Here is a 21,336-nt window from a genome sequence, read left to right as displayed (position 1 = left end):
GATAAATTCCTGGAAATATACAACCCTTCTAGATTAAACCAGGAAGAAATAGAAACTCTGAACAGATCAATAACAAGCAGTGAGATTGAAGTGGTAATTAAAATATTCCCCCCTCAAAAAGATGAATTCATAGCTGAATTCTGTCAGACACTCAAAGAAGACTTGGTACCTATCCTATTGACACTATTTCAAAAGATAGAGAAAGAGGGAATCCTCCCTAAATCATTCTGTGAAGCCAGGATCACCCTAATACCAAAACCAGGAAAGGACATAACAAAAAAAGAAAACTACAGACCAATATCTCTGATGAACATTAGATGCTCTCAACCAACAAGTGGATAAAGAAAATGCGGTGTGTGTATATATATAGATCATACATATATTTGATATATATGATGTGTATATATATATGATATATATATACCATAGGATACTACTCAGCCATTAAAGAGGAATAAAATAATGGCATTATTTAAGGCTGGTTCCCTATTTTTGCAATTGCAAATTGTGCTGCAATAAACATTCATATGCAAGTGTCTTTTTCATGTAGTGATTTCTTTTCCTCTGGGTAGATAACTAGTAGTGGGACTGCTGGATCAAAGGGTAGTTCCACTTTTAGCTCTTTAAGGAATCTCCATAGTGGTTGTACAAGTTTACGTTCCCACGAGCCATGTAAATGTGTTCCCTTCTCATGACATCTGTGCCAACATCTATTCTTTTTTTATTTTTTAAATTATGGCCATTTTGCAGGAGTAAGGTGGTATTGCAAAAATATGGGATGAGTCCAAATGCCCATCAATCAATGAGTGGGTAAAGAAAATGTGGCATATATATGTATCATTATATAAGTGTGTGTATATATGTATTTGTTAAATATATATTTTTTATATATATATATATATAAATAAAATACTACTCAGCCATAGAAGGAATGAAATAATGGCATTTGCAGCAACCTGGATGGAGTCAGAGACCATTATTCTAAGTGAAGTTAACTCAGGAATGGAAAACCAAACATCATATGCTCTTGCTTATAAGTGGGAGCTAAGCTATGAGGATGCAAAAGCATGTGAATAATATAATGAACTTTGGGGACTTGGAGGGAAGGATGAGGGGTTGAAGGATAAAAGACTACACATTGGATGCAGTGTACACTGCTCGGGTGATGTGTACACCGAAATCTCAGAAATAACCACTAAATAACTTATCCATGTAACCAAACATCACCTGTTCCCCCAAAATATTGAAACAATAATAATAATAATAATAAAGTAATAGCATAAGCTCTACAGATGGCTTTTAAATGACTATAAAATTTGTAGATAGTGTGTACACATATAATCCTAAAAACTAACGTACAGTCATGTGCTGCATAATGATGTTTTGGTCAGTGATGGAGTACAGGTACCACAGTGGTCACATAAGATCATAATCCCATATTTTTACTGTACCTTTTCTATGTTTAGATGTGATAAGATAGAGATACCATTGTGTTACAGTTTCCTACAGTATACAGTACAGTAACATGCTGTACAGGTTTGTAGTCTAGGAGCCGTGGACTACCACCATATAGCCTAGGTGTGTAGTAGACTATATCATTTAGGTTTATAGAGTACACTCTATGGTGTTTGCACAATGACAAAATCACACATTTCTCAGAAGGTATCCCCATCATTCAGGACACATGACTGTACTTATTTAGCTCTATAAAAAAATCCATGTTTTCCTCACACATAATTTCTTACATGTCAGAATCTATTACTGTCATTTCAAACGCTACTTATTTTAGTATATTCATCTGGTTTCTAAATCAGGTATTTTATTTGAAAAATATTTATGGCTTTCTTCTAGACTTGTTTTGTTAGGTTAATCTTTATTATACTATCATTTACAGTTTAGTCCCTATGTTTCTTCCTGGCAAATAATACAATTTTCTTTTTCAATTTCATGATGTATCATTTTCATGTGAGTAATTTCTTATGTATGTAGCAAATTGGCTTCAAAATTACTTTGAAAAATTATTCCTGTGAAGAAATGAATTGAATTCTCTAATTAGATAAAGTTTCTTCTTTTGACTAAAGAGCAGCATGTAGCATACATAACCCATATAAAACTATCTTAACATGTTGCCCTAACTTGATACAGGTCACAGTGAAAGCACTCTCATATTTGATAATTTTAAAAATTACTTTATTGTTATTTTTCAAACAGGCAAAATGGAACTTCAAATCCTAAAGCTTGTCTACTTCTGTATGCACTCATTCTGTCACTTATACATATGGCAAGAGCATTAAAAACACCCTGTTCTCTAAATTCTTTTTTTTTTTTTGAAGACAGGGTCTCCCTGTTACCCAGGCTGAAGTGGAGTGGTGCCATCATAGCTCAGTGCAGCCTTAACCTCCCAGGTTCAAACTATCCTTCCACCTCAGCCTCCTCCGTAGCTGGGACCACAGACATTGCCACCACACCAGACTAATTATTTTTTTTAAATTTTTTCGTAGAGGTTGGGTCTTGCTGTGTTGCCCAGGCTGGTCTCAAACTCCTGGCCTCAAGCGATCCTCCCACCTTGGCCACCTAAAGTGCTGGGATTACAAATGTGAGCCACTGTGCCTGGCATCTAAATTCTTAAAAGTGTCCTTTAACTAATTGGTTTAGGCTCTGCTCTATTTTCTCATTGCTTTCTTCCTTTTGGAATCTCTTGTTTTAGCCTTTGTCCATCATTCGTTACCCTTTGTAATATAAATCAAATTAATTTTCTTTATCCCCCAAAACCCGGGAACCTAGCAGACAAAATTGGAATTCTTTGTAGTAGGTAGAGGAAGAAATAAGCTGTATTATTGCCAAGGTTAAAATTTTTTCTGTTTTACAATTCTGTGCCATATTCCATATTTCCCCTTTACTAAATTTTTGGTTTTCTGTAGTAAACATAATGTTTTTCCTAATACATTCTTATAAAATTTAATTAGTAATTCACTGTCTCTATACTTTACTGACCACAAAACCTTTTTAAAAATAATTAATTTAATTGCCAAAAACTTGATATATTTACCATGTACACATGATGTTTTGAAATAATATACATTGTGAACTTAGCCATATCTAATTAACATATCCATTACCTCATATACTTATTTTTTTGTGGTGAGAACACTTAAAATCTACTCTCTTAGCAGTTTTCAAAATACATTGTTATTAAGTATAGTCACCATGTTGTACAATGGGTCTCTTGAATTTATTCCTCCGACCTAACTAAAATTTTATATCCTTTGACTAACAAACATCTTTCCAACCTCTCCAACCCCTGCCCTCTCCCCACCCCCTGCCAGGCGCTGGTAGCCAAGATTCTATTCTCTATTTCAGTTCGTTCCACATTTTAGATTCTACATATAAGTGAGGTTATGTGGTATTTATATTTCTGTATCTGGCTTATTTTACTTAACATGATGTATCTCCAGATTCATGCATGTTGTCACAAATGACAAAATTTCCTTCCTTTTACAAGCTAAATAGTATTCTATTGTGTGTGTATATATATATACCACAATTTATTTCTCCATTTATCCTTTGATGGACACTCAGTTTGTTTTTTCATATCTTGACTATTGTGAATAATGCTGCAATGAATATGGGAGTGCAGATATCTCTTCAATGTAATGCTTTCATTTCCTTAGGATGTATACCAGAAGTGTAATTGCTCAATCATATGGTAGTTCTATTTTTACCTTTTTGGGAACCTCTATCATGTTTTTCATAACGGTTGTACTAATTTACATTTTCACCAACAGTGGCAAGGCTTCCCTTTTCTCCACATCCTTGCCAACACTTTTTACCTTTCATCTTTTCCATAGCATCCTTTCTAACAGATGTGAGGTGCTATCACATTGTGGTTTTAATTTGCATTTCCTTGATGATTAGTGATGTTGAGTACTTTTTCATATTCTTGTTGGCCATTTGTAAGTCTTCTTTTCAGAAATGTTTATTCAGGTCCTTTGCTCATTTTCAAATTGGGTTATTTTTTTCTTACTGTTGAGTTTGCTGCATATTTTGTATATTAACCTCTTATCAGATGTATCATTTGCAAATATTTTCTATTTACTCTGTTGATTGCTTTCCTGGCTATGCAAAAGCTTTTTAGTTTGATGTAATCTCATGTGTCTACTTTTGTTTTGTTATTCATGCTTCTGGGGTCCTATCCAAAAAAAATCATTGCCCAGACTAATGTCATGAAGCTCCGCCTCCTCCCCCACCCCCATCCCCATTTCCTTCTAGTAGTTTTACAGTTTAGGGTTTTACTTTTAAGTCTTTACTTCATTTTGAATTGATTTTTGTACAGATATTCCTCAACTTACAATGGGATTTCATCCCAATAAACCCATTGTAAAGTTGAAAAATTATAAGCTGAAGCTTTACAAGTTGGGATCAATTTGTATATGGTGTGAGACAGAGTCTACATCAAACTAAAATGCTTTTACACAGACACGAAACAATCTCTCATTTCCTCAAGTGGCGGGTATCTGTTTTCACGTTGTGCTGCCTGACAGGTTGGGAAGGGGTGGCACAGGTTTTGCAAAACTGTCTTTTCTGCCCTCTTCAATGTACCTTTTCTTATTTCTGAGTTACTACACTCAGGTGCTGTACTCGGTCACCTGGTTTTCTTAGCGCTTGTGAAGGTATTTTTGAGTGGATAGTTGTTTCAAGTTAATGTTTCTGCTAGGGAACAAGTGCTGGGAAGTCCCATTACACACCTTGTTGATGTCTGCTATACCAACTTCATTTTTTTTTTCATTTAAATGATACCTCTGAGCATGTCAGGGGACAAATTTTACATAGAATGTTTTGTTTAAAAGAAAAGTATTATTCTAGAATCACATTTTCTGTATCATTTGTATCTACCTAATGTCTGGAGGTCCTAAATTTAAGGTAAGTTTCTACAACACGATGATGGGTTTTTAAGCTTTAATAAAAACAATAATGTTCTTTGTTCACAGACATTGTATGCTCAAATCCCATCTACTATGAAGCTCAGTTATAACAGTTAGATATAAAGATAGAAACTCCAGACTTATAATTCTAGCAATATTACATTTGTGCTTTTACCATTTCCCCTTCATGATCTTCTGTTGTGATTAGAATTACAAGTTTTACATGCAACTGAGAGCTTTTTGATCATTAATATGGTAACACAAATTCCTCATCTCTAGAATTTAATTAGCATTTTAATAGGCAACATTTTCATGTTTCTTTAAGTCCTTCACTTATTCATAGTCATCTTGTTTTTCTTTTCCAATATTCCCCCAGCCTCACTGCCCAGAAGCACAAGTAATCTTTAAACCTGGGAAAACTGAATTTGACTTTTTCCTTTCAATTCCTGTTTGTATAATCTATACTTTTAATAATCAACTTTCAGTTCATTATTTAATCCAGAACACGCATCTTAGAGGTGCCGAAACAGTGATCTAGAGAAGTTATATGACTGGCCAAGAATACATTTAGCAGAATTTGGACTAGAACTTTGAAACTCTGACCTAATGCTCATGTTATCCAGGCTGGTCTCAAACTCCTGGCCTCAAGCCATTTAGCTGCCTTGGCCTCCCAAAGTGCTGGGATTACAGGCGTGAGCCACTGTGCCTGGTCAATCTAAATTTTTATAAGCATCTTTCAAATCTTTATTTTTAGATGAGGTTATATGTAAATGTTTTTACATTTATAATTCTTTTACTGAACCAAAACAAACCAAGAATTGCTAATAATATCTATACCAATTAGACATCAGATTTAATCTACTTATCCATTTAAAATGTAACGCTTATTGAAGCCTACGATGGGTTAACAGTCTGAGTCTTCAAGGCTTTTGCAGTTAGCATTGGAAATACTTATGTAAATTAGTAGTTAAATGTAGTGTAAGAAGTGTAATAAGAGAGGATACCACAGGGTTCCATGAGAGGGTAAGTTCTAGGGTTGTCAAATTAGAAAGGCATGGAGGAAACACCTCAAATTGCATTTAGAGGATAAGTAAGTTTATCTTGTGGAGAAGAGTCTTAAAAACAAATCATCTGAAAGAATCTTGAAAACACATTTTGTCTACAGTCATATTGTCAACAGCATGTATGCTCAGCAATGCATTTTAATTTTCTTCCTTTCTATATCCTTTCCTATTTGACAGCAGTTATCCAGCCATAGAGTCAACAGCAAGTATGCTCAGCAATGTGAAATAGTATATCATAAGGGAAATTAAAAATTGTTTGGCAGAGTTCGTGCATAGTAGGAGTCTGTGATGTAGAAATTATTAACCAGTGTACAAGAATTACTGGGAGATTTTCCCAGATGCACATGCTTGTGCACATTACACTATAGCATGTAAAGATCCCTGAGATTCTGAGGCTTATCTCCAATAAGCCCCTCTATAGGTACCTGGTCATAATTTTCACTTGATATGGCATGTACAGAATTTTGGATTGTGTCCACTTGGGCAACTCAAGTATTGGTGATGATCTCTGACAAAATTTTCACCTTGTCAGATAAGAGAAAGAATGTGAAATTTATTTATATATCTTAATTCTTTAATTTGAAGTTGTCTTCTCTATTGTGAGATCATAGCTTTTCTCTATCTGTATTTTGTAGTGAAAATATTTCATTTTTGCAGTGATGGTTATAGCATAACAGATAGGCTTTTAAACTATCCTTAACACAATGTATTTGTGTCTTGAAATATTGTTTGTATACAAAATCCAAAAACGTTAGAACAACTGATGCAAAAAATGGAGAGAGACTGAAGTAGTAGTGTATGTAGGCTCTTTCACTGGTGAGATTTGCATTTTAGGAAGCTCTCTCTGGCAGCTGCATGAAGAATGGGCTGAAAGCAGGTGGATACTAATCTGTTTGAGAGTATCAAATTAAGATGTCATTGTAATGTAGAGAGGAGAACAGATTCACGAAATTCTTAGGTAATAGAAACAATCTGATTTGGTGGTTAATTATATAGAAGTTGGGGGAAGTGAGAGAGAGGGAAAAGAGGTGAGGATGGCTCACTGGTTTCTGGCTTTGGCTACTAGAGGTGAGGCACTAACGAGGACAGGCAACAACTACAGTAGTAGCAAAACAAGAATATAAAACATTAGTTTGATTTTTGATATGTTTTTAAAAATACTATAGTTTCTATGAATAAAATGAATTCATTTTTGAATTTTAATTTGTTTCCCCTTCTAAAATTTTTGCTTTGTTTTTTCATAGTATAATTTCTCTTTTTGGCTAGTTCAACTCTAGATGTGTTTACATATTTTCGTTTTTGAACATTTCTTCTCTCCCACATAATATCTCTAAAACCACAATACTATTTTCATTTCTCTTGTCAAAGAATTTCTATCTATAACTTGTCCATTCTTTCCCATACATTTTTCTACATGTCATCAGCATCTTTTGCTTTCATATATCAAGAAGTTTATATGTTCTGTCTCTTCTTTAGCTCTTCTTTGCTCAGCTTCATCCCCCTACATTATATTAACTTTCAGTAACAGCTTGCAGTAAAATATTACCTGTGAAAATTCTGTATTCTTTTAATTATCCTATAGTTTCTGAAAAATCTTTTAAATTTCCTCCTCTTACCACCAATAAATTCCTATTTTGTGGATATATCATTAAAACACCATCTCATATTATTCTCTTTCCTTCTTTAGATCTGCAGCTGTAGTTTCTACTCTAATAGATAAAAGTCCATTTAACTGTCAAGCCATTTTTACTTGATTATACGTAGAGCCCCTTCTACTGGGGAATGATATGAACTATCTCTTGATACAGATCCCTGTATAATTCCAGGTCATAAAAAGTCAAAGAATTATCTATGTATCTGGTTGAAAAAATTTATATAAAATAAAACATAAGAAGACTTATGGCAGAAACAATTTAATCTGTGTTTAATTTTTCTAATGAATTAAAAATATTTCCCATGCCTCTTACATATGATCCTTTAATTTTAATTTTCTTCCTTTCTATGTCTTTTTCCTATTTGACAAAAGTTCTCCAGCCATATGTCTACCTTTACATTCTTAAGATGTTCATTTTTGTGCTTTTGTTGTATTCTTAGGACTCGGAAAAAAGGTCTCTTTTAATTTACGATGAATTATATACTCACTATTTTCAATATTTTTTCTATATTATCAAAATAATATGTCTGCATATGCTATGGCAGGATCAGCTTACACATCTCTTTTTTTAGCATCCAAATGTCTGGAAATCCAAAAAATGATGTTCTTGATGTTTGATATGATTCCCTACAGCTAGAACTGTATTCCCTCTCATGAGCGCTTTTACTTTTCTCAATCACCGCTGATAACTTATTGAAAGCCACAGCTCTGTCTTAACTTTAATGCACCTGTAATGGTTTATTTTCAACATTATAAATGTAAATGCCCAAGGTAATAAATTAAGTTCAAAATTGATAGCAAGTAAAGGACAGATGTTCCTTTTTATTAGTGTGGTTTAATTGATGCAATATGTAATTGTATCTTTATTTATTAGATAAAGATGGCCATGGGGATTCTCCATTATTTTTCCTTAAGTCTTCCTTTTGGTCCAAACATCAAAATACTCATCATGAAATCTTTGAGAATGAAATAAATTCTGAGCATTCCTCTGATGACTCTTTTGAACCGGTTTCTCCAGAGTTCCATGGAAAAGAAGCCATAAGGTAACTAAGAAATTATGTGACCGTGTACACTTATTGGTAAAAGCTTAATAAATGAAGCTGCAGGTCAAATGTTGATACAGATGATGTGTTCTTTTCTTTTTATTATTCTCTGCCATCATCTTAAATTTCTCTCATTCACCATTTTCAAAGTAAAAACTGTTGATACTATCAACAGTAAAATTTAAGAGACCTATCATTTTCTTGCCTCTCATCTTCTGTCTTCCATCTTATCATCTCCCACCACTTATACTCCCTCTCTGCTTTGTCTTCTAACACACACATACATCTGTGTTATGTATATGTATACATATGCAGTATATAAGTATATATTATACATGTGTTTCAAACTTAGGCTATCTTCCTTTAGGGAGTATAGGGACTGAAATTTGAAGTCAAAAGGTCTCTTCACAATTTAATAGCTTTGTGACTTTCAGTTAAACTATATGAGCCATCTAAGCTTCTTTTTCATTCATTTCTAAGAATATATGGCCAGGTGCAGTGGCTCACACCTATAATCCCAGTACTTTGGTAGACCCAGGTGGGCGGATCACTTGAACTCAGGAGTTCGAGACAAGTCTGAGCAACATGATGAAACTCTGTCTTTACAAAAAATACAAAAATTAGCCAGGTATGGTGGTGCGTGCCTGTAGTCCCAGCTACTGGGGAGGCTGACCGTGGGAGGATGGCTTGAGCCTAAGAGGTGGAGTTTGAGCCAATATGGTACCACTTGCGCTCCAGCCTGGGCGACAGACCCAGACCCTGTCTCAAAAATAATAAATAAATAAATAAATAAATAAATAAAATATAATGCCTCTCTTTCATCTTTAATAATATAAATAATAAGACAATTTAGCATATATGCCTGTTACGTAATAGGGATTGCATAAATGTTAGTTGTACATTCAAACTGGTTTGATTGACTGAAAGTATACAAATAAGAAATAATGCAGGGAGAACCATCAGTAAAAGATTCTGCTATAATTTAGTGCATACTTCCCTAGGTGTTTGCATATTTTATTCAAGATTTTTGGGCAATATTCTTAAGTGGCATTCTATTTATGTAAAGGTATCTTTTTAAAAGTATTTTTTCAGGAGACAGTAGATCATAGTGATTATGATGTAGTCTGTAGATTTAAACCAACTGGTTTGAATCCTGGCTTTGCCCCTTATTAATTTCAGCTAAAGTATTAACCTCCTTTGCATCAGTTTCTTCATCTTAAAAATGAGCATAACAATAATACACAATTTGTCATAAAGTCAATGAGCTATTACATGTAAAGCTTTTACATGGCTCATTGCTAGGTATTCAATAAATATTAGCTATTAGGAATATCCCAAATATACTAAATCAGTTAGACCAATATCAATTCACCTTATTTTGAAACAGATATGTAGGTGATTGGTGAAAGTATCTGGGAGCAGTGGGAAATGAGGAAGGAGACAACAGGAGAAGGAGAATACTATAACCTAACATGAAAAGATCAAGGTGAAAGTTCTCTATTCCCTGGAGTTGAGGAAATTTCTCAAATTCTATAATTTTTAGTAGTCTTTCAAGTCCTATCTCCTGCATGAAGACTTTTATAGTTATTCTGTAGCTATAGTTTATCACTTTCTTTGCTATTAATTCTGATAGTAATTACATTGACAACAGAAAATTTAGTGTTGTTGCACATAACAAATTAAATTAGGACTAAATTATATTATTTCCTCCTTTGTCAGGCCAAAAGCTCATCTTTTAGGGCATGATTCAATAAATGCCCAGAATCACGAGTTTGATCCATATTCATCCAGTGAACAATGGAGATGGTGTGGTTGTATGGTGTGGAGAGAGGTTATTTGGGTCTCCTAAGTGGTTGATGTTAGCCATCCTATTCAGTGGTCTTAGGTCTAATTTGCCCTTTGACGTTAATGTGAATTGAGTATACTTCCAGGTAAATGTGACAGTTCTAGCCTGTCTAAACCTGCATACAGTGTCATCTACCTTGATGTTCCCCCTGTCTGTACCTAGAGATACAGGGAACATCCTATAGGAAGTGGCCTAACATACCTGAAGCCAGCAACTCTTTGATCATTCTGGACCAGACTGTTACTGCTGACAAATTAATTACTTTGTTAATTTATTCATCATTAATCAACCCCTCTCCTAGAATTAGGATACAGAGATTAATGATAGTCTTTAGCCTCAGGAAGTGCAGAGTCTAGGGAAATAGACACTAAAATAGATAACTGATAAAAGAAGTAGTAGAGATGGACACAGATAATTAGAAGAAATAAAGAAGGATCATCCAACCCAGTGTAGTATAGTGGGGAAGGTCAAAAGGAGGTGACTCTTAAGGTGAGTCTTATGAAAGAGAAGGGTCTTGGTCATATAAAGTATGTGAAGGTCCTTCCATACATAGAATATGGCATAAGCCACCTAGTAGAGCAAGAGACAGTGTGTATGTCTAGGGAACACAAGGAACTGACATTTCTGACCTTAAAGTACAAGAGAGAGGTAAACTTTAAGATGTAGGGATCAAATCAGATCATGGAAGATTTTGCTTGCCAAGGTAAGGAGATTAGGCTATCCTGTATAGTGTGGGGAATCACTGAATGATTTTTAAGGAGGCAGATTAGGTAACCAGAACTTTGATAGATCACTTTGGCAGCTTTATGAAGAATGGATTTGAGGGTGATGCAACTGAAGAAATAGAAATATTTAGGGTATTTTATCAGTCTAGGTCTGGTCAGGAAAAGTGAGTTGCTGAAAATATTGTGGGAGCAAAGTGGTTTAATACAGGGACTAGGGATTCACAAATATACAAGACTTAGAGGAGAGAAGGTTAAGTTACAGCCAGAAAGTCGGGAAATAGCCACTGAGGACCTTACCCTGATGCACAGAAATGGGTGTTTTTCAAGAAGTTTGTCGGTATACTGCCGCAAATGTCAGGGATTTTCTGGGAAATCTCTCACCAGTTATCTTAATCTGCAGTAGCAAAACAGTACTTGTCAAGAAATCTGAGAAGCTGTTGCAAACCTTGAGCCTGCAAATATGCTTGGCTCACTTGAACCGAGAATAATGACCTTGCTTTATTTCTTCTCTCCAAATCTTGCCCATGTCCTTCTCATTAGCAAAATCTGATACTGAAAAGAGGGTTCTGTGAAATCTAGTCCCTGGTATGTCCTCTGCATTGCAGAAGAAAAGAGATTGTTGCTGATAGAAAAGGGATAATTGACCGGGCGCGGTGGCTCACGCCTGTAATCCCAGCACTTTGGGAGGCCGAGGCGGGCGGATCACGAGGTTAGGAGATCAAGACCATCCTGGCTAACACGGTGAAACCCCGTCTTTACTAAAAATACAAAAAACTAGCCGGGCGAGGTGGCGGGCGCCTGTAGTCCCAGCTGCTTGGGAGGCTGAGGCAGGAGAATGGCGTGAACCCGGGAGGCGGAGCTTGCAGTGAGCCGAGATCGCGCCACCGCACTCCAGCCTGGGCGACAAAGCGAGACTCCATCTCAGGGGATAATTAAAAATCCAGCACAGAGGTCATAGCCTTGGTTGAGGTGAAAGATGAAAAGAGCCTGGGCAAGAAGGTAAAAGAAAAGTGGTAAAGAGATAAAATCAAATAGATTTATAAAGTTAAATTCATAAATTCTTGAAGTTAAATTGTAATAATTTTGTAGGTCACAGGATGGGGTGAAAAAGGGAGAGAGAGAGTTAAGGATGCCTCTCAGGCTCTTAGCTTGAGTTCCTGGGTAGATAGTAGAAATGCTAACTGAGATAGAGAATGGAAGTGGGCCGGTTTAGAGGAAAATACAATGCATTCAGTTTGATACCCAAGTGCACATATATAGTAAAAAGCAGAATATCTGAAACTTTGAAGAAATCTCTAAAACACAAATTTGGGAATCATCAGAATTTAGGTAGCAGTTGAAGCCATGAGAATGGGTAAGATTGTATGGCAAAAGTTTGAGAATAAGAAAAATAATTGGTCAAGTATAGAATCCAATTTAAGGAGTCCATAAAGTATGCCAAAACGGAATAGTAAGAGGAAGATGTGGAAGCCAAAATGTAGAAGCCAGGGAAGTAGAGACTTACGAAAAGAGTGAGTAATAGTTTAAAACAGTGATGAGGGATATCAAATAAGGACTAAAAAGTGTTCATTAGATTTGATAACTAGAATGGTCATTGATGAATTTCATTGAGAATAGTTTTTTGTGGAGTGGTAAGGTGAGAAGCTATATTGTCTTAGGCTTGGAAATAAATGTGGGATAAAGAAATGGAAATAGGGAGTAAAGATTATTATTTTGACAAATTTACCTGTGAAAGATAATGATTGAGAGGGTTTCAAGATTGAGGGAAAGCCTCTCTCCCTTTTTTTCTTTCTCTCCCTTCTTGCCTTCTTCTTCTTCTTCTTTTTTTTTTTCTCAATTTTAGCTTTCCCTTATTCATTTGATAACTTAGAGAAATAGCTGGAATATATGAAATGCCAAGCTTTGTAAGAGTATTAGCAGGTCTGTGTAAATCTCTTTTGGGAGTGGTGAGGGGAGGGCTTTTTCTACTGCCCTCCTTAGGTCCCATTGAGAGTGATACCCTTTACTGTGAAGTTCCCCGACTTAGTTATGAACTGTAATCTGTGTTATTAATATTAGAAAATGCATTTACCTCCAAATTACTTCATCTTCTTTCAGAATCAGAAATGTTAGAAAAGAATATAATGGAAAGACTGGAAAAGTAGAAGCATTGCAAGGTAAAAAGAAAAACCTCATTGCTTGATAATGTTTTAAATTAAAACAGACATTTTTGTGATCTGAAAATATAAATAATTATTGTGGAACATTAGAGAATAAATATGGAGAAAACAAAAAAAGTAAAAATATGTTTGTACCATGAAGGATAATCACCAATAATATATTACCTTTTTTCTATATATACATTTATATATAAAATATTTTTTCAAAAATAGGAATGCACGGTTTATACCAGTTTATAATCTTTGACCTGACTTTCTCAAACTAAGCTTGAAGTATCAGTGAAATTGGTTTTACTTTCATAGAACTCTTCATCATCTGTTTTGGGCTGTGGTTTGCCTGATTTGTGACTCTCTGACAATCTAATTCCCTCTGTTTTCTGTCTTCAGAGAATCTCTTAAAATTTCTGGCATGCTAACTGAATTCTTGTTTTCTGATGGAGTTAAGTTTTCAAACATTAAAGAAAAAGTTGTCAAGCCTTAGGCACATATATGTGAAAATGCCTGTGACATGTCTTAGATCCCAGCAGATATTTCTAAATATCATGCCCATACTTTTGTGATATAAAACAGAATGATGACCAATACCAGGAGATACTTCACCAATGTTCTCCTTACCAATTCTACCTCCCTCCAAATATGAAATAAACTCTCCCCCTTTTCTCTACACCCAGACTTTCTGTTTCTAGCTCTGCAAGCCTCAGGGAGACAATTTCTTAAGCCACACTGCTTTCCTTTGCCTTGGAAGCAAATAAACTGTTTTGTTTTTATTCCTAGTAGTCTTTGCTTTATTAAATATTAAATGTATAGATTCTTTGACAGTCAAAGGATTTGAAGGAAGCAAGAAGGTAGGAATTTATATTCCCAGTCTTGATCCAATTTCTCCAGACAAATTGAAGCTTTGTCTTCATGAATACATCACTTATACAATTAAATGTATAATTTAATAGGGGATGTATTAAGATACCAATGAAATGAAATGCTGACATATATTTTACTTTTCCAATTTTAAGGTCCATTCCATCTGCATATAATCCAAAATCTAATTTCCACATTTTATTCTAAAACAGGCATATTTTTTGACATATATGAAGGACAGATCACTGCAATACTTGGGCATAATGGAGCTGGTAAATCAACACTGCTAAACATTCTTAGTGGATTGTCTGTTTCTACAGAAGGTGAGAAAATAGTTTTACAAAGTAAGTTGGCTGAAAAAGCAAGTTGTAAATTGATTTGATTGTGTAAAAATTATTTCTGTATATTGGACTTGTTACACAGTTGAATAATTTAGAACAGGAAATATTTATCTCATATGTACATAAATTCATGAAAACATTTGTATCTCTATTCCACTATTATTTGACATTCCATGTGTATTTTGCATTGCTGTGGACACATATTTATGTTAAGAGTAATCTGAATTATTCATTGTATTAATTATGCAATTGGAAAATGTGAAGTTTCTTTAATAAAAACAAGTTTTTTGAACAAAATCTAAATATTGACATATATTATCACTCTGCATAGAATTAACATTCTGGCAGTAAAGCCTTTTAAATTTCTATTTATAGGATCAACCACTATTTATAATACCCAACTCTCTGAAATAACTGCCGTGGAAGAAATTAGACAGAACATTGGATTTTGTCCACAGTTCAATTTTCAATTTGACTTCCTCACTGTGAGAGAAAACCTCAGGGTATTTGCTAAAATAAAAGGGATTCAGCCAAAGGAAGTGGAACAAGAGGTAGAGGAATACATTAAAATTGATGGCTTTGGAAATAATTTACTTTTGACTATATTTTTTTTGTTCAGCTATTACTTTACTCTTTGATAGATAAAGCTTAATCAATGAAGTTCTACAATAAATTCTTTTCATTTTTAGAGAGTAAAAACTGCTTAAAGTAAAATATTTGGTATTGCTAACACAGAGTTTTTTTTTGATAGGTAAAAAGAATTATAATGGAATTAGATATGCAAAGCATTCAAGACATTATTGCTAAAAAATTAAGTGGTGGGCAGAAGAGAAAGCTAACATTAGGGATTGCCATCTTAGGAGATCCTCAGGTGAGAGAAAAAATGTATTTTTACAGTTAATTTAGATTGGAGGATATACAACTATTATTAAAGTCCAACTTCTACTGTAATTACCAAATGTGAGGGAAAATTTATAATAAAGTACCAATCAAGCTTGTTAGGTGTCATGTGCGTCCATGTGAAGAGACCACCAAACAGGCTTTGTGTGAGCAATAAAGCTTTTTAATCACCTGGGTGCAGGTGGGCTGAGTCTGAAAAGAGAGTCAGCGAAGGGAGATAAGGGTGGGGCCGTTTTATAGGATTTGGGTAGGTAAAGGAAATTTACCAACCCCAGTCAAAGGGGGGTTGTTTTCTGGTGGACAGGAGTGGGGGGGTCACAAGGTGCTCAGTGGAGGAGCTTTTTGAGCCAGGATGAGCCAGGAAAAGGACTTTCACAAGGTAATGTCATCACTTAAGGCAAGGACTGACCATTTTCATTTCTTTTATGGTGGAATGTCATCAGTTAAGGCGGGGCAGGGCATTTTCACTTCTTTTGTGATTCTTCAGTTACTTCAGGCCATCTGGATGTATATACTTGCAAGTCACAGGGGATGGGATGGCTTGGCTTGGGCTCAGAGGCCCTGACATTAGGGATCTGGTGGAGGACTGTATTTGAGTCTAGAAATCATACTAGTTTTCATGGTGCTTTCTGAAGATCCTCACTGTGAAGAGGAAGATGCTTTCATACGTTTCCTCCTCTGTAGGTTTTGCTACTAGATGAACCAACTGCTGGATTGGATCCCTTTTCAAGGCACCGAGTGTGGAGCCTCCTGAAGGAGCATAAAGTAGACCGGGTTATCCTCTTTAGTACCCAATTCATGGATGAGGCTGACATCTTGGCTGGTGATTCTTGGCTTCTTTATTCCAACTAGTTATTTAAGGATTTAACATGAGAGTTATTTTTAATAGCCTGTTTTCAAAAGAAGAAAATCTTGTTTGCAGTTTATTGGCAAAATAAAACATTTCAAGCCTCCACATGTCATTGACTACAACAAGTCACATGGGGTGTAACCCTGCCAAGTTACATAGCAAAGTATGTAGACAAAGGAAGAGGTGAAGAATCAGGCCATCCTTGGAAAGTTTTGTGGCACTTGATTAGCTACGGGGAATGCAGTGAATTTCTGAGGCCTGTTTCACAATAGGCATGGGGATTAGAAATGATATTGCACCCAGGGGCTTAATGACATTACAGTTGTATTGATCTTACAAATTTCATTCAGTGTTTTGGTATCCAAAGTAGAGAATATACCATGTAAGGAATTATTCTTCACATAATATTTTGAATCTTCCTTTCTACTCAGATAGGAAAGTATTTCTGTCTAAAGGGAAGTTGAAATGTGCAGGATCATCTTTGTTTCTGAAGCGAAAGTGGGGTATTGGATATCATTTAAGGTATGTATTCTAGGTGTGTTTATTTCTAAATGAGCATATTAATATGAGGGTGACATTTTATAGAAGCCTTTAGAAATGTAAGAAAGGCAAGTTAACTTTTGGTAGAAATTGTGTTGCAATAAACAGCCCAAAATGTCTCCCTCGTTAACATTTCCTTTGTTGGTTATCTCTTGGTTTTAAGCACGCTAATTAAAAAACAAAGTATACTTCTTCTCAATACAACGTTTTTGTTTGTTTGTTTGTTTGTTTGTTTGTTTGTTTTTGAAGATGGAGTTTCACTCTGTCGCCAGGCTGCAGTGCAGTGGCTGCAACTTCTCCCTGGTTCAAGGGATTCTCCTGCCTCAGCTTCCTGAATAGTTGGGATTACAGGCATGCACCACCACACCCAGCTAATTTTTTGTAATTTTAGTAGAGACCGGGTTTCACCGTGTTGGCCAGGATGGTTTTGATCTCCTGACCTCGTGATCCACCCGCCTCGGCCTTCCAAAGTGCTGGGATTACAGGCGGAGCCACCGTGCCCGGCCTGTACAACATTTTAAAGCCAATATTTGTATAGAAAAAATTATCTTTATGTCCTCAATAAGCCATTGATTAATTTTAGCAAAACACTTTGCACTAGAATTCTGTAGTTATATTCCAAATCTCATTGATAGAATGGCAGAATATCACATGGGAACATTTTAGAAAGCATCAAATACTCACAAACAAGCTCTGCAAATAGAAGTTGTTGACATTAAGAGAAACCACTTACTGCATAGAAAACAACTGTTTATTAAAAACCTTATTAATTTTCCATTTATTAAGAAGCAATGTTTCATGTATCTTATATCCTATCATGATTTTTTATATGTATCACACACATAGCACAATCGTGATAGTTTTATATATGTATATATACACATATATATGTGTGTGTATATATATACATATCGGTGTTGATATGTACTATGATTTTTCCATTTAAAATAATGCAAAATAGGCTACCAATTAGCACTTTGAAGTTGAATTAGCAATTTGAAGTGGAGTATGTGATTTGAAGGAACCAATTACTACAGTTAAGTAGAATATGTCTGTAATACATACAAACTGTTTAATAAAAAACTATCTTTTCATGAGTAGTGGTGTTGGAAAAGAATTCAAGAGACTTATGGCTCTTTTGAATAATAGTTTACACAGGAATGAAATGTGTGACACAGAGAAAATCACATCCCTTATTAAACAGCACATTCCTGATGCCAAGTTAACAACAGAAAGTGAAGAAAACCTTGTATATAGTTTGCCTTTGGAAAAGACGAACAGATTTCCAGGTAACTTACTGTGTAATCACATGGAATATATGTAAGTGTTCATGATTATGCTGATTGCATTTTCTGTTGTTCTATGAATCGAGTTCTAAAGCTTATAGAAAAGGTTTCCTTGGATTATGGTGATTGCTTTAATATGAAAACATTTGTAGACATCTATTTTGAGTAACATTTAGACATTAGTATTTTGATGTACTCATTGATACTTTTAATTGCATTGATTTATTATTTTTGGCTTTTTAGATCTTTACAGTGACCTTGATAAGTGTTCTGACCAGGGCATAAGGAATTATGGTGTTTCAATGACAACTCTGAATGAAGTATTCTTGAACCTAGAAGGAAAATCAGCAATCAATGAACCAGGTATAAAAATGTGTGTGTAGCAGAAAATTAAGAAAAAAAAAAAAGAGAAGAGAAAAAGATGATGTTCTAATTCATGTTTGTAGATTTTTATGTGGATTTCTACCTATAATATGCATTAGACAGAAAATAGCATTGTCCACTTTTAAAAGTATTATAATCATTTTATATCGAATATAATCAGTCTTGGTGCTAGGCAAATTGCTTTCCAACATCTGTCTGCTTCCCATGTCAGTGACAGACACATCTCTTTGCAATGACCACTTCTTCCTTATCATCAAAACTCTCTGCTATAGTGATGAGTTCTGATACTGCCTCTTACTTGCCATTCCTTATAAAAATGTGCTCTTAATTAGCTAATAAACTAATTATAATTAATGTATTAATAAGAAGTAATAAAATGTTATTTCCTTAGTTTACTTTGTAATAATAATTAGAAGAATTAGGAGGCTACTATACATAGACCAATGGAACAAGTTAGAGAACACAGCAATAAAGTCACACACCTACAATCATCTGATATTCAACAAAGCCAGTAAAAACAAACAATGGGGAAATGACTTCCTGTTCAATAAATGGTGCTGGGATAACTGGCTAACCACAGGCAGAAGATTGAAACCAGAGCCCTACCTTTCACTCTATACAGAAATAAACTCAAGATGGATTAAATACTTAAATGTAAAACCTAAGACTATAAAAACCTGAGAAGAAAACCTACAAAATACCATTCTGGACATTGATTCTGGCAAAGACTTCATGATGAAGACTCCAAAAGCAATTGTAACAAAAAGAAAAATTGACAAGTGAGTCCTAATTAAACTAAAGAGCATCTGCACAGCAAAAGAAACTATCAATAGAGCAAACAGACAACTTACAGAATGGGAGAAATTATTTGCAAACTATGCATCCAACAAAGGTGTAATATCCAGAATCAGTAAGGAGCTTAAACAAATCAATAAGCCAAAAACAACCCCATTAAAAAATGGACAAAGGACATGAACAGATACTTCTCAGAAGAATACATACATACAACCAACAAGCATATGAAAAAATGCTCCATATCATGAATGAATAGGGAAATGCAGATTAAAACCATGAGATACTATCTCACACCAGTCAAAATGGCTATTATTAAAAAGTAAAAAAATAACAAATGCTGATGAGGTTGTGGAGGAAAGGGAATGATTATGCTCTGTTGGTGGGAATGTAAATTAGTTCAGCCACTGTAGAAAGCAGTCTGGAGATTTCTCAAAGAACTTTGAATAGAACTATCATTCGACCCAGCAATCCCATTACTGAGTATATAGCCAAAGGTATATAAATTATTCTACCCTAAAGACATATACAGATATGTTCATTGCAGCACTATTCACAATAGCAAAGACACAGAATCAACCTAGATGCCCATCAGTGGTGGACTGGATAAAGAAAATGTGTTATGTGTACACTATGTAATACCACGCAACCATAAAGAATGTGCTCATGTCCTTTGCAGCAACATGGAGTAAGCTGGAAGCCATTATCCTAAAGAAATTAACACAGGAACAAAAAACCAAATACCATATGTTCTCACTTATAAGTGAGAAGTAAACATTGAGTACACACGAATGCGAAGAAGAGAAAAACAGACACCAGGGCCTACTTAAGAGTGGAGGATGAGAATTGAAAAATGACCTCGTGGGTATTATGCTGATTATCTGGATGACAAAATTGTCTGTACACCAAACCTCCAAATCCCCATGACACACAGTTTACCCATGTAACAAGCCTGCACCAAAAATAAAAATTGGAAAGAAAAAACAAAAAGAATTTAGGAGACTACTATATACCAGCCATTGTGCTCAGTTCTTGAATTATGTTGTTTTTAATTCCCATAATAACAACAAGCTGCCCATGAGAAAACTGATATTTGAAGTTGTGTCATTAGCCAAAATTGTACAGTTAAAGTGTGGTGTATGTGGGACTCAAACAGGAGGCCTTTCCATGAACTTTCCATCGTTTGAAAGCACAATGTCTTGAACTCATTACTGAGATGTCAATCATCAGTGTTGAACTAATCCTGCAGGGGAAATTCCAGATGACAGAGGAGGCCTTTTGGAAACTCAGCTACATAAATTTGTCTTTGTGCTTCCGCGTAAAACTTGCTCTGCAAAAGTATCCCTTAGTGAAGAGCTGCTGTTATTGGTATGAAAGAATAAATGCTTGTTAGGAAGCCTCAATCATCCTCAAAAATTAATTTACTGTCTCATTGGAATTGAATCCATTACATATGTTTGAAGGAAAGATTTTTAATGTAAATTTTGATTGTGTATCAGTAGCTCAACTTGTTAGAAGTGCTGTTTCAAATAGTCGAACATCATTTTCAAAGTTTTTAAAGAGAAAGTGCAGATAACATAGCCTATTAAAATGTTTTATTACATGATTGTAGATTTTGACATTGGGAAACAAAAGAAAATATATGTGACAAGAAATACTGGAAATGAGTCTGAAATGGAACAGGTTCTTTGTTCTCTTCCTGAAACAAGAAAGGCTGTCAGTAGTGCAACTCTCTGGAGACGACAAATCTATGCGGTGGCAACACTTCGCTTCTTAAAGTTACGGCGTGAAAGGAGAGTTCTTTTGTGTTTGTGAGTATCAGATTACTTTATATCTATTTCATCAATATATGAAAAAACATTCAAATATTAAGAAAATAAATATATTAATTTATTCATTCATTTAACAGTTTTTAAATATCTTTACCTATCCTACTGTTACTGAGGAAAATGTCACTGCCTCATGTGCTAGAAGT

The 21,336-nt window shown here is 34.9% G+C and overlaps 1 protein-coding gene across 1 annotated transcript in view; it reads left to right on the top strand.

Annotated features, from left to right (window-relative positions):
- LOC105469058 (ATP binding cassette subfamily A member 10) overlaps positions 1 to 21,336 on the top strand; it is a 95,665-nt gene that overhangs the window by 32,605 nt on the left and 41,724 nt on the right. The window contains 10 exon segments of the mRNA XM_071083513.1: positions 8,515 to 8,683; positions 13,352 to 13,410; positions 14,481 to 14,591; positions 14,985 to 15,160; positions 15,361 to 15,480; positions 16,194 to 16,332; positions 16,791 to 16,881; positions 18,049 to 18,188; positions 18,429 to 18,548; positions 20,974 to 21,172. Coding sequence (XP_070939614.1) covers positions 8,515 to 8,683; positions 13,352 to 13,410; positions 14,481 to 14,591; positions 14,985 to 15,160; positions 15,361 to 15,480; positions 16,194 to 16,332; positions 16,791 to 16,881; positions 18,049 to 18,188; positions 18,429 to 18,548; positions 20,974 to 21,172 — 1,324 coding nt within the window.

This window comes from Macaca nemestrina, chromosome 17, assembly GCF_043159975.1.
Source record: "Macaca nemestrina isolate mMacNem1 chromosome 17, mMacNem.hap1, whole genome shotgun sequence".
In the NCBI taxonomy this organism is placed as follows: domain Eukaryota; kingdom Metazoa; phylum Chordata; class Mammalia; order Primates; family Cercopithecidae; genus Macaca; species Macaca nemestrina.
The sequence above is the reverse complement of the archived record's forward strand: the minus strand, read 5'-3'. Positions and strand labels throughout refer to the sequence as shown.